This window comes from Cystoisospora suis (assembly GCF_002600585.1).
Source record: "Cystoisospora suis strain Wien I chromosome Unknown contig_1132, whole genome shotgun sequence".
In the NCBI taxonomy this organism is placed as follows: domain Eukaryota; phylum Apicomplexa; class Conoidasida; order Eucoccidiorida; family Sarcocystidae; genus Cystoisospora; species Cystoisospora suis.
In genome coordinates, this window is record NW_027153933.1 from 731 (window position 1) to 14,164 (window position 13,434).

The 13,434-nt window shown below is 43.6% G+C and overlaps 2 protein-coding genes across 2 annotated transcripts; one reads left to right on the plus strand and one right to left on the minus strand.

Moving 5' to 3' along the window:
* Positions 1–317: 317 nt before the first annotated feature.
* On the minus strand, positions 318–4,080 carry CSUI_002715 (uncharacterized protein). Its single transcript, XM_068062914.1, has 2 exons — positions 2,085–4,080; positions 318–1,415 (listed from the first exon to the last, which is right to left on the minus strand). Exon 1 carries the CDS (start codon positions 3,394–3,396, stop codon positions 3,115–3,117), a length of 282 nt encoding a protein of 93 aa, XP_067925109.1. The 5' UTR covers positions 3,397–4,080; the 3' UTR covers positions 318–1,415; positions 2,085–3,114.
* Positions 4,081–4,263: 183 nt separating this feature from the next.
* Positions 4,264–8,634, plus strand: CSUI_002716 (ribosome biogenesis regulatory protein; the record flags this gene model as incomplete). Its single annotated transcript, XM_068062915.1, has 4 exons — positions 4,264–5,438; positions 6,430–6,574; positions 7,285–7,877; positions 8,463–8,634. Exons 1-4 carry the CDS (start codon positions 5,281–5,283, stop codon positions 8,632–8,634), a joined length of 1,068 nt encoding a protein of 355 aa, XP_067925110.1. The 5' UTR covers positions 4,264–5,280.
* Between the last annotated feature and the right edge of the window lie 4,800 nt (positions 8,635–13,434).

Here is a 13,434-nt window from a genome sequence, read left to right on the forward strand (position 1 = left end):
CCTATCTCCAACGTATCTATCTCTCTGTATGTAAAGTATCTCCATCTCTACGGAGACCTCCTTCTACTTACATACACCTGCGGAGGCATTTGCACGCTCGAACGTATACAAAGAGATATGTATCTACATACCTATACAAGGGACACTCCGCACACTTACATATATATATACAGAATAGTATGGAGAGAGAGAGAAGTGCTTAGGCGTGTGAAGGGGCAGGCTGGCAAGACTGCGGTCTTTGTGTATCAATTCGTGTGTAGATAGATACATAGATAGAAATCCATACAGGTATCTACCATTTTCTTGTCTATCTTACGTATAAGGTACTTTTCCTTCTTCTTTGTGTCTGATGGAAAGGCTCTTTCTTCCTCCCTCCCCTCTCGATCGGATTCGTCTCCATGATTAGGTGGAGTACGAAAGCACGTCTCTCTTTCTTCACTCTTCTTCTTCTTCTTGTTCATTCTCTTCTTCTCTTCTTCTTCTTTTTCTCTTCCTTCTTCAGCCGCACTACTTTCAAAAGGCTTCTTCCTTTTCTCTCGCCGTCTCTCTCCCTCGCTTTCTTCTTCTTCTCTAACTCCTCTCTCAATCGACTTCTCTTCATCCTCTCCTTCTCCTCCCCCTCCTCTTCTTCCTCTTTTCATTCTTTCGATCATTCTGTCTCCTTCTCGGTCATCTCCATACAAAACATCTGCGGCTTCTTCGTCTTCTTCCTTCCTTTCTCTTCTTTCTTCATCCTGTTTATCTCTCTCACTCTCTTCTTCATTCCTGTCATTTCTACTCCTTTCTCGACCATTCTCTTCTTCTTCTTCTTGATCTAGTTCTTCTTCTACTTCGTCTTCTTCTTCTTCGTCCTCTTGTCTTGTCATTTTTCTTCTTCTCTTTGCAGTCGTGAGAAGCTTGGCTAGAGGAGGGACTCCATCCAGAGCAAGAACGACAGATTTCCTCGGGCGGAATTTCCTGAAAGTAGAAGAAAGAAGAGATAGAAGGCGTCGCAAAACAATCTCTTGTCTCTCTTCTATCGTTAAGATACGTGTCAGATTCTCTCCATCTCTACGGTCGTTATTCTTGAGAAGCAAATTCTCTCTTTTCTTTTCTTCTTCTTCTTCTCCTCTGCGTAGACTTAAGTCACGCCCCGGTCTTTCATCCCTCTGAAGAAGAAAGCCCGAGCCTTTCTTGTTCTCCGCTTCTCCGTCTTCACTGTCGGGTGTATGTACACCCCACTGGCTTCTTCGTCGTTCCTTGTCATTGCACGGCGGAGACGAACCAGAAGAAGAGGAAGAAGAGAAAGAAGAGGAAGTAGAAGAGGATGACTTCGGAATATAGAGAGAGGAAGAAGAAGAAGAAGAGAGAAATGGAGAAGGATTCTGCGTTTGAGCCTGCGTAAGACCTTTCGATCGAGCAGGCAGCAAAGCAGCCTAGGAAGAGAAAAAGAAGGTGAAGAAAGAAAGAGGAAAGACGAGAGAACGAAATGCCGTACATTCCTATGTCTAATATGTGAAAAGTCTCTCTGAATGATACCTAGCCCTCGAGTATGTATATGTATATATGTATATATATGTCTATATATCTATATATATGTATATATATGACTTGAGATATAGAGTGGAAGAAAAGGGAGCTCTCGCCTGCAGAGTGACAGTACTCTTGACAGCACTCAGGCGAGAGCTTTCTTTTCTTCCACTCTATATCTCAAGTCATATATATATATATATATACATATACTGATATAGAGGTATATGTGAATATGCATACGCCTATATAGCTATAAACATTTATGTATATATATATGTATATACGCATACAGATATAAAGAGTTATATACACAACTGTGTATATATGTGTATGGATATATATGAGTGTGAAGGGATGAATAGAGTAGATTCCTAAGTGTGTAAGTCCTGACGTCGCAGGAGACCTGCAGTACTAGGTGGAGGAAAAGGAGGAGAAGGAAACTGCTGAAGATGAAGAAGAAGATGATTTATAGACGCAGACATGCACAAGAGATCTTCTTCTTGTTCTTTTTGTTTCAACTCTTTTTCTTCTTCTTTCTTCTTCTTCCTCCTCCAGACTTTCCCACTTCTTACCTGATGCAGGAGTTGATTCAGATCAAAGAGAAGATGTTCTGTCTCTACTGTCTCTGTCTTTCTATTGAGACGCATGCAAGCCCCAGGGAAGGCGGTCAGTAGCCACGCATGCATGCCCTTGATACCTGCCTCAACGAAGAGATATCTATCCTCTCTTTCTCCTCCCCCATACCAAGGAAAAGGATCATCTTTTCTGTTTGAAAGGAGAAGATGATGCAGAAGAAAGAAGAGAAAGAAGAAAAGAAGGTAAGAAGATAGAGAAGAAAAGAAGAAGTAGCGACGGAGGAAGAAAGAATGCAGCGGTAGAGAAGGAAGAGGAGGAAGTGAAGAAGATGAAGAGGAAGAAGATCTGAACGAGAGAGAGAAGGAGGGGAGGGAGAAAAGAGAGGTCGATGACAGAGGACAGGAAGAAGAAGAAGAAAGATCAGAAGAAGAAAAGGATGAAACAAAACTCTGAAAGGAAGAAGAGGTAGGACTGAAGGAATAACGGAGAGTGAAGAAAGAAAGTAAAGTCATGGCTAGGACAGAGAGACGCGAAGAGAGAGATACTACGGACAGGTATGGAACGCGAGGAAGGAGAGGGGGTATAGGTGAAAGAAGAAGAAGAAGAAAGTGAAGATAGAAAGACAGAAACAAGAGAAGAAGAAGAAGAAGAAAGAACTTCGGATGGATTCTCTTCTCCTCTGAGACAGGTGAAGAGAAGTCGAAGAAGAACCGGAGGAAAGAGAGAGAGAGAGAAAGGGAGAAACAGACAAGAGAAGGAAAGAAGGAAAGAATCGCGAAGAAGCTAGAAGTAGAAAAGAAAAGAAGAGAGAGAGAGTCACTAAGAGTACTCACGTATCATAGACAAGTCTGGAGATGGTCCGCGAAGGCGGCAAAGAAGACGTCTGAAAAGCAAAAGGAAGAAGACAAGATCCTCTAGAACTGTCGTTCGAGTTGATAGGAGTTGCAGACAGATCTGTTGCCTGCCCTCTTCTCTGTTAGACATGCATCACCTTCTTTTCTTCCCTTCATTCTTTCAGTCCCACTTTTACTTCACTTTTCCTATCCGAAGAAAGATGAGTTTTCTTAAAAGGAGACGGCAGAGAGGAGAGAACACGAAGAAAAGACCATTCTTTTTGAGGCCAGGTGTACTCCGAGTGTTGTTGAGCTGTACATACACCTCACCAACTTGGACAGAATGGAATGGTGTTCCATCATTGAAACACTCGTTTCCTGCTTCCTTTCTCTTTTTCTCCTTTCCTTCACTTTCCTTCATCTTTCTTTTCTCCTCTTCTTCACCCAAAGTGGGCTTTCTACAGATTTCTATCATGCAAAGAACCTATCCCTCTTCCTCGCCGCTAGATAGGCGAAAGGTAAGATAGGAAGGAAGACAGAAGGGAGCTCAAGAGCGTGGAAAGACGTCCAAGCATTCTGAAGAACTCGTAGAAATTTTCTCTAAGGCAAATACAAGCCACAAAACGAAATGTGAAGATCTTCCTCTGCAGCGCGTTGAATCGATTGTCCCCGAGAAGAATCGATTCCCAGACAATTGAGACAAAAATTCCCGAGAGCAGTCCGATCTAGAATTTCTTTCTATTAAGTGAAGATACTTGGTAAGAAAAGAAATTGTGCGATGCAGGAAAAGACGAATAGTTCCAAAGGAGCCTTGTCGTTAGTGACAGTTGTATATCAAACAGCGGAAGACTGAAAGAGAAGCGCGGTGTCGAGATGGATGAAGATATGAAGGGTGTAGTGAAAAAGAGGGGGGAGAGAGAAGGAAAGAAAAAGAAAAGAAGAAGGGCTCTCGTTCTTTTCTTTCATGGCTCATTAGAGATAGGAAAATAGATCACTGCATGTGTGTGCAGGTGGCTTCTGTCAAGCGTCTAACGAATGGAACAAGACAGCCGGTAGGATTAGTAGTAGTAGTAGTCATCGTCGAATCTGAGGTGTCTGTACACCCGAGGTTTTATCTACCGCTGCTTCCTTAGGACTGTCGAATATGGAAATGCAATTCTGAGGAGAGTACTGAAATAATCTTATGAAGGAGATACGGGATGACTTTTTCTTTCTTTTCTTCCTTCCCGCAGAGAAACGAGCCCGTGCTAGTCGGGAAGGTTGTCTTGTTCTTCTTTGTCCCAAGTCCCAAGTGGTCTGTCGAGTGTATGTACACTTGATGACAGACGATGCATGCCGCTGCCCCTACTTTTCGTGCTCCGGAAAGTAGCCTATGAGGGTCCTTTACGCCCTCACGAGGAAAGGCGCAGTGTCGGGATGGATGAAGATATGAAGGGTATAGTGAAAAAGAGGGATGAGAGAGAAGGAAAGAAAAAGAAAAGAAGAAGAAAAGCCCTCGTTCTTTCAGTCGGCCTTCTCTTCAGTGGGGAGACCCACCTTCTCCTATGAAGGAGAGAGAAAGTTTCCTTCGTTTTTAAGACAGAAAGACTTTAAGAGAATGTGAGGAAGGAGGTCTCTTCATATGACGAGTCATTCTTTCTTTTATCTTGGACATTCAAGGGAGAAGAAAGAACGGAGCCATCTAATTCAGTAGCTACTTCACTCTTCTTCTCCCCCGCCGTGTATTCTTTCCCTCTCGTTGTATCGATTCAGTGAAGACCGATCGCTCCCTCTGAATCTTTTCTTTGAGAGAGTTGCATGCAAATAAAGCAAGAAGAGAATGGAGAATAGAGGGCCTGCATTTCCTTTTCTTTTCGGTCATAAGGAGTGACAAGTATCGCACGCTAAACTCGGTTTTCTACATTCTCTGGAAAAGATGACCTGACGGGTCTTCTTTTCTTCTTCTTTCCACTTCTTCTCTTCTGCGGGGAGAGCTCCATCCTCCAGTCCTAAGGCTTCTTTCCTCTGTCTTGTTGGGTCGCCTCGAGTCCTTTATGACTCCCGAGAGAGAGATAAAGATGCATTTTGTTCCTCATTAACCTCTCTGTTTTCTTTCCGTTCTATCTTCGACTTCTTCTCTTTCTCAGCTCTCTTCTCCCGCCCTCTCTCTTCCTCCTCCTTCCCCGTGGGGTGGTGACGAGAGAGAGAGAGAGATAGACAGGCGTCAAGATTTCTAGAGAAAGAACTGCATTTCTAGTGTCAGAATTAGTCGATTCTCTTCACTCTTCACTTCTCCCCGCTTGTTCTTTCTCTTCTCCCTCTTCCTCTTCTTTTTTCTCTAGCGTAGTCCCAAGGTGGAGGTGTCGACAAGGCGGAGACCATGGAGGGACGACTATACCCAGCGGCAGAGACTCCTCATGTGATGGGAGGAGAAGAGGAGAGAGAAGGACGAGGAGGAGGAGAAGGCGATTCTTCTTTAGAGTATCACCTTAGCTATCTAGTTGGGATTGACTACACACCTGTCTTACATACAGAAGAGTATGTCTCTGATCTTATTCCTTGTCTCCCTCCTTCTCTTCTCTTCTCTCTTCTACTGCTAATTGCCTTCAGTTCGTTCACCCCCCCTTCTATTTCACACGAGAGAGGGCCTATGGCTGTGTATGTACATATCTGTTGCCTTGTAAATGACAGAGTCGTGTACACATATACATGCTACACGTCCGTGCGTATACGGATAGACTGATAGATGGATAGATAGAATCTAAATAGAGTAGCCAGGTAGATGGATAGATGTCGAGGTGGTGAACTGATCTGCACATCGATTTTGCGAGCTCGGGAATCGCATGCATTTGAATCGATACTGGGAATAAGCGATAAGCTAGTACAGAGAACCGATGCTATTGCGGTAGAAGCGAGACAAACTCTGCCATTCACAAGAAGATAACGTGGAGAAACGAACACTAGAGAAAACTGGTCTTTCTCCTATGTCTTTTGTCTTCTCTCTCACGTCTACCGGTTTGCCCTTCCATATATTTCACACCTTTCTCTCTCTCTCCTTACATGATAGATAATAAGGTAGATCAATGATAGGTAGATAAACCAGAGATAGATTAAAGATAGATAGGTCAAAGATAGATAGCTTTAAGATAGATAGATAGATTAAATATAGATATATATATTAAAGATAGCTAGATACATTAAAGCTAGATAGATAGATTAATGATAGATTAAAGATAGATAGATGTGTATGTTTTGTCTGTATGTGTATCGTTTTGGGAGTCTCCAATGGTTGACTTCTACAGCGTCAAGTCGGCAAGACTGTGGATGTTTCTTCCCTTCCCTTTCATGAATTTTGCACTCATCTCCTCTTCTTATCTCGAGGACAAGAATCTTCCTGTTCCTCTTCTTCTCTTTCGTCCTTCGCCCTATACAACGTTTTCCAAGCAGGAGAAGACAGAGATAAGGATGTCACTTCCCTTGCCATTTGTGTGTGTTTTCTCTGTCGGTGTTTCTTCGTTCTCTCTTTCAGCTTAACAGATTTAACGAGAGCTAATTGCCAGCGTATGATCTGCCAGTTGTGTTCTCTCCCTACGGAGGTTAAAGATGACGGTGTGTACGTCAGTCTCCCGCCTCCTGTGAAGAATAGCTCCTTCAAGATGCCTCGCATGCATCCGGTAGGTTTGCCTATCCTCGTACCACCTCCCCTAGATAGAATGCTTCTGACCCTAGAGCCTCGCACACATGTACACTGTCCTGTAGAATACATGAGTCATGTATACCTTCTTCTATGCATGCAGATGTATACGTCTACAGAGAGGGAGTCAGATATATATATATATATATATGTATGAGGCATTCCCTTCTAGGTATCTGTACATTAGGTAGATATCGACAGTCCATTCTTTTGTGTGGGAGGAATCTAGGAGAGTCGAGATCTGCGCGGCTTTCTTGTTGTTCCTCGGTATGGAGGCCTCTGCAGTCGAGCTTGTCTAGCTACGTATCATGTAGACAGCTAGACATAGCTGACTGTGTGTTTTACCGATGTATTGGTAGACAGATGATAAGAAGATACGTAGGGAGATACATCATGGGTGTTGTCTCTCTATGCCATCTCTGTGTGTTTGCCTATAGATGTAATCTTCTGTCTGCCTCTCTATCCCTCTCCAGCCGTACTGTCTACCTCTGTTCTCCTACGTATCTATCTATCTATCTCTCTATCTATCTAAGCACGTGTCTATCTATCTGTCTATCTCTCCAGTTCTACACCCCTACGTACATCCGATGACTCTCTTTCTCTCTTTGTCTATCTATCGATATCTTCCTGATGCGTCTCTCTGTCTTTCCTTCTCTTCCTGTCTCCATCTTTCTTTCTATTTTCCCTTAGCTACCCGAGACTCGTGCGAAGACACGCTGGGAAGCCTTTGCAAAAGAGAAAGGAATTATGAAGAAGAAGAGAAGTCGACTCGTCTGGGACGAAGCAACGAAAGATTGGGTTCCACGGTGGGGCTATAGAGGGAAACAAGAGAAAGAGAATGCTGCTTTAGCTGTCATCGAAGCTAAAGGAGGAGAATACCTAGGAAGAAAAGGCAAAGATCGAGGTGTCATGAAAAAGTCGCGAAGTAAAAAAGAACAAGCTCCTTCTTCTTCTTCTCCCTCTGGAGAGACAGGGACCGGGTCAGGTGACGGGCCGGAGAGTAAGAAGAGAAAGAGAGGAAAAGATGACCAGGTGGAATGTCCTTTCTTAGAAAGAGAAAGAGAGAAGAAGCTTGTCAAAGCCAAACAGAAGTTCAGAGAATTGAGAAATAAACTTGAAGCGACCCAAGGAGGGAAGAGATTACCTCCAGGTGTCCTTGCGCAGCTAGCTACGACATCGATAGGAAGAGGAGGAGAACAAGAGGGACTCTATGGTGGAGGGAAAAGAAAGAAAATCGCGCACAGAGGACAAACAAAAGATGAATTGAAGGAAGTCCTTAGAAGGTAAGAAACCTCGGTTCCAGGTGTATGTACACCTCCGGAAAAAGGGGAAGGAGGAGGGGGAAGGGAATGCTGCTGATCCTAACGACAACTCTTTCTCGGTTTCTCTAGAGTTTCCTGTTGTCGTATAAAGATCTTCATTTTGCCTGCATATCGGTGATGGTAGCCAGCTGGATTCGATCTAGAGACAGATCTGTATAGATGCATATGTCTACGAAGATGTAGGGATGTATATGTATCCATGAATGCAAATTTGGACGTACGGATGTATGATCATGGATGTACTATATGGAATCTAGATAGATAGATAGATCAAAGATAGGTAGATGGATAGATTAAAGATATATAGATAGGTTAAAGATATATAGATAGATTAAAGATGGATAGATAGATACGGTATACTTAATTGGGTATAGGTGTAGCTGCGTGTCTATAGAGATATATATGCATTATCTATATTCAATACTTTAATAAGAGGAAAGATTCCCGATGTCTTGAGGAATATCTCCGCCTCTGAGTTCTCGGTGTTTCTCTTCTGTCTCAATTTCTTGCTTTGTCTCTCCCTCTCTTTGCTGTCTCTGTCTGCAGGGCGCAGACATCCACAGCATCTTTCGGAGAGTACGATAAATTGGGGAGAGGAGAGAAGAAGCAGAGACAGAGAACACGGACAAAAGGTGTATGTCTATCTGCCGACGAAGAGAAGAAAAAGTATATGAGACAGCTGAAAGAGGTGCTCCACCAGCAACAGCAAGCGAGCTAGAAGAGAAGATTTCGAAAGACGTCCTCTCTTTTTCTCTTCTTTTCTCTATCATGTTTCATCTTGAAGAAGAAGAAGAAGGAGGAGGAGGAATGCCTCCAGTTGTTCTCTAGATCTGTCTGTCGTCGGGCGTGCATCTTGGGCTCTTTCTCTTTACCTACGTATGCAGACAGAGACATCTTTCTACAGAGATATAGACACATACGTGTGCAGAGAGACGTATATACACGTCTCTATGGCTTTCTCTAGAGAGACACAAAAGAGATGCTCAACACACAGTCAGAGAGAGATATTGGCCTACCGATACCACCCCCTCCTAGGAGGGAGAGACATGCAAATGCGAGATAGTCCAGCACGAGGTTAGACACCCACGCTTCGTTCTTCTTTTCCAACAAGGAGGAGATTCTCTCCTACAATAGAAAGTTGCACTTGGGTGAGTAGAGGAGATTTTACTTATTTCAGTGTATATGCAGCAGAGTGATTTAAGACAAGGGAAAAGAGAGGAAAAATTTTGATGTCTCTAGACCGCATGTGAGTCACTTACACAGGCTGCTATTTCCCTTTTTCGTCAATCGATCTATCAACAGGAGTGAAGCTTTCCAGCGAGGCTGCAATGCCTTTTCTCTGTACTTCACATTCCTGATACGACAAGTACGGAAGACGCGGGAAAGAGGTGAATCGGTGGAGTAGTACGCTGTACGTACACCAGCCGTCTCTTGATGATTGGGAGGGAGAGGGAGATTAAGGACAGCCGCGAAGAGAAAGACAAGAATAGTAGGGAGAGAAGTGTGCTGTTAGAGGAAGGGAGAATAGATTGGATTGGCCCGGGGAGACATTCAGATGGATAGAACGGATGTATGATTCATAATGTCTTCCTTGTCTAGCTCATGTAAAGATAGTCAAAAAGAGTAAGAGACCTGATTTGCGGGCTTTACTTATGTACACATGACAATATACAAGAGAATACATACACACTTATGGCGGTCTAGGGAGTTCTTTTCCGAGCTATCGAGGAGTTCCAGTAAATAAATGATTGATGGCATCAGGCATAAACCTTCACCCTTCTAGATAGGGGAGACGCGGTCATTCTTATCGATTCTGCTTCTCCTCGCCCCGAGGGGTTTTTTCTCTGCCTGCATGCAAGGTAGCTAAACTGGCAGGAGTTGCCACTCTCATCCTCATCGACAGGTGTTGAATAAGCAAGGTCCAACTTCGCAGACACAAAGGTGGATGGAGACAGGTACACTTGCAGAGATGATACATGTCTAAGTAGAGAGATAGATCTACGTAGATAGGTTCTAGATATATAGATTAAAGATAGATAGATAGATCTCGTGTGTCTATGTATGCATGGACTTTCTTGTTTGGGCAATGTGCAGATGAATCTAATCGTGGTACGCTTTCTATTGCGGAGAATCGATCTTTCCTCTCATTTTCTGGGGAATGTGAGTTGGTAACCCTCATTCTTCTCATCGTTATCCTTCTTAGCAGAATACACTCCTTCAGGCATAAGAATTCGGTTTTCCTGTGAATGATAGAGCAAGCAGAAGGAGACACACCAAGTATAGAATCTCGTGTCTACGACTTTCCTCCTATATGCTGATGACAGCCGTGATAGGCCAAGATAGCTAGCTCTCTGTCTTCCTCCTCCACCTAACAAGACGTGTAAACTAGAGACTACGTATACGACTTCCGCGAAAATCGTATAGCGAGAACGAAAGAAGAGAAAAAGAAGTAAAGGAGGCATGTATATGCCTTACAGATTGAGACGCCTATAACGTCCGTCATGAGAAAGAGCGAGAGGAGAAGCTCGACAGTTATCTTGATCAGAAGGAAGATGTGCGTTTCCTGTCTACTCTATCAGGCGCGCGGATCATAATAGTAGCCGTCAGAGAGTGTGTGTGTGCTGGCTGACTGGACTGTGAAAAGAAAGAGGCTCAAGAGAAACGGAGGGTTTACTCGGATGTGAAAGAGAGCCGATGAAAGCAAAGACATAGAGAAAAGAGAAAAGCCATACAGGGAAAATGAGGAGAAGGTGACTGTTTGGATATCGATGGACAGAGTGAGAGAGCGTGCAAGACGAGAAGAGGGAGAAGCATCGGCGCGCAAAGGAGAGGGAAGGCGGGAGGTCAGGTGTACATACACCCCAAGTATGAGGCATCTCACACACACTTACCTATTTAGAGCGAGTAAAGACTTTCTTAACAAGCCTTTTCTTCTCACTTATTCTTTCTTTTCTTACTTATCACCATGCAAACCCCTCAAATGCTTCTTTCCTGATAAGAAGAAGATACGTATCTCTTCCTTCTCGTCTTCTTTCTCATCATTCAAATCTCTCCCTTTCCTCAAGGCATCGCCGTGCTTGAGAGAGACCGCGACCATTGCGCGCAAAGGCTTTATTACCTTTCTCTTCTCTTTGTTATCTCTCCTATTATTCTTTCTCTCTTTCTCCCAAAGAATCCATCTTTCTCCTTTGTCTCACTCTACGCTTCTTTCTCTTTCAAGCAGACTAGGCTAATGAGGCGATGCGGACGCTTACCACTCGTCCATCTTTCGACCCTTCCCTTTCCTTCCCGTGTCCGTTCCCTCTTCCCCGATCTCTCTCTCTCTCTTGGCTCTTTGTGGTGCCGTCATTCTGAAAGTATCAGGAGAGACGGGAGATGAGCGACTTCTGCATTAGAGAGAAGGAAGTGAAGAACGGGAGGGGGTGCTTTTCTATCGCTCTCTCGATTTAACCAAGAAGAGAAGAAAGAGGAACGAAATCTTCTTGTTTTCGTCGGTCCTTTCTGCGACAGCTCTCGCCTTCTGTATGTACATGGCATGGCTTGGCAGATTAAGAAGGATAAAGGTGTCCTTCCCTCTTTCCCCTTTCAGAGACACTTCTACTTTCTTTTCTCCTTTCGACAGGTAGACTGCTTCTTTGGGAGAAGCAAGAGTGAAAGAGAGAAAGAGAGAGAGAAGGCGACAGAGAGAGCAACGTGTCTATTTCATTTTCTTCTCGCCATTGAAATTTCGAAGATGGTAATCTGAGTGTCTCCCTCGACTTCTTTTCTATTCTTCGGACCTTCCTCGCCTTCTTCTTGTCAAGTCACGAGCGTCTCTCTCTTCTTTCTCTGGTTTTTTCTCATTAAGGGTTAACGAGTTTCTTTTCTTTCTTTTCGAGATTTCTTTCTTTTCTTCCTCGTCTCTAACAGCCATGGAGGAGGATGAGGTAAATCTTCTTGGCCCTCCCAATCCTACGTATCATATCAATGATCGTCTCTCGAATGCCGCTTCTCCTGCTGCTGCTGCTGCGGCTGCTCGTGTATTTCCAGGTGTATCGACACCTCAGGGTGTCTCGACACTTCGGGGTGTATCTACACTAGGAATGTCTATTGAAACATCGTTTTCATCCTCATCCTTATCCTCGCTTTTCACTGGAAACTTATCTTACCTTCCACCAGAGAACAAGAATGGTCTTTCCTCTTCTTCTTCATCTTCTGTTTCTTCTCTTTTCTGTGATTCGTCCTCTCCTCCTGCATATGTTGTATGGGACGCATCCGCCTTTGACTTGAATCTTTGCTTCGAGCATGTTATTCTTCCTTTCTTTCCTCTTCTCCTCCTTCTTTCTCGTTCTCTTCTTCTTGCTTTCTCTTCTACCTACTCATCGTCTTCAAGGACCTCTTCTTCCTTCTCTTCGACACGGCCTGTCTCCCTCCTTGACCGTAGACGTCTAACACTCGTAGTGCTTTCTTGTCTTGTTCTTTTTTTGCCTCTATTACTTTTGAATGCTTTTCTACCTTTCTTCTTTCCTTCTTTGTATGCCCCTACGTCTCATCTCCCTTCTTTTCTTCTTCCTTTTCCACCTGACTTAGCTGTCGCGTCTTCACTTCAAATTCTCTTCTTCTTTCTTCTTCTCCCTCTTCTTCTCTCGGAAAGTCGACAAGGAACACGTGAACATCCGCTTCTCAGATGGGGTGTATGTACACAAGGTCTCTTATCTCTCATCTTTCTTCAGTCACATCTTCGATCATGGATGAATGCAAGATTAAGGTGGAGTACGTGGCAAGTGCTAGAGATTCTATCTCTCCTACTAGATCTTCTTCTTATATGGAGATATTGCTTCATGAAAAGACGTACGCCTCACCGAGTAAGATCAAAGGAACTCGAATAGGAAGGGCATCTGCAAATCAATTCTTGTCCTGTGAAAGAAGAAGTTTGAAGAACGGAGTGCTCCACATTTCTCTCTTCTCTACACATGCAAGAAGGCCTATTCTCGGCATATATATATTTATATATATGTGATGTATACAGGTATATGTATGTATACATACGTACACATACCTGTAGTGGTGTGAACAGGGAAGGAGAAAGAACGTGGGGGGAAGCGCACGTATCTCTTACACGCTTTGCATCCCCTCAGTATGAGAAAAGGAGATCTTATGCCAGAATGTAGGAAAAGGAGTAGAGGGTGTAAGTCTTGAATCTTCTGAGGCTTATTCAATAGAGAAAGCCCTTCTCATCTCCTTCCTTACACGATCAACAGTCATTCCTTCGTGTGCCTGAGCAGAAGAAGAAGAAGTCTCTCTCTGGTGTACATACACCCGCCTTCTTCTCACTTCTTTCTTTCTTTCTGATGTCGGTCTATCGCATAGAGGTAGTGTGAGTAGGCATGCCTCAGCAGAGATAGAAGAGATAGATAAAGACAGGTAAATAGATATATTGATCGATAAATTGAAGATAGATAGGAGATAGATAAAAGAAAGATAGATAGACAGATTGAAGATGATAGATCAAAGATAGATAGATAGATAGGCATGGTGG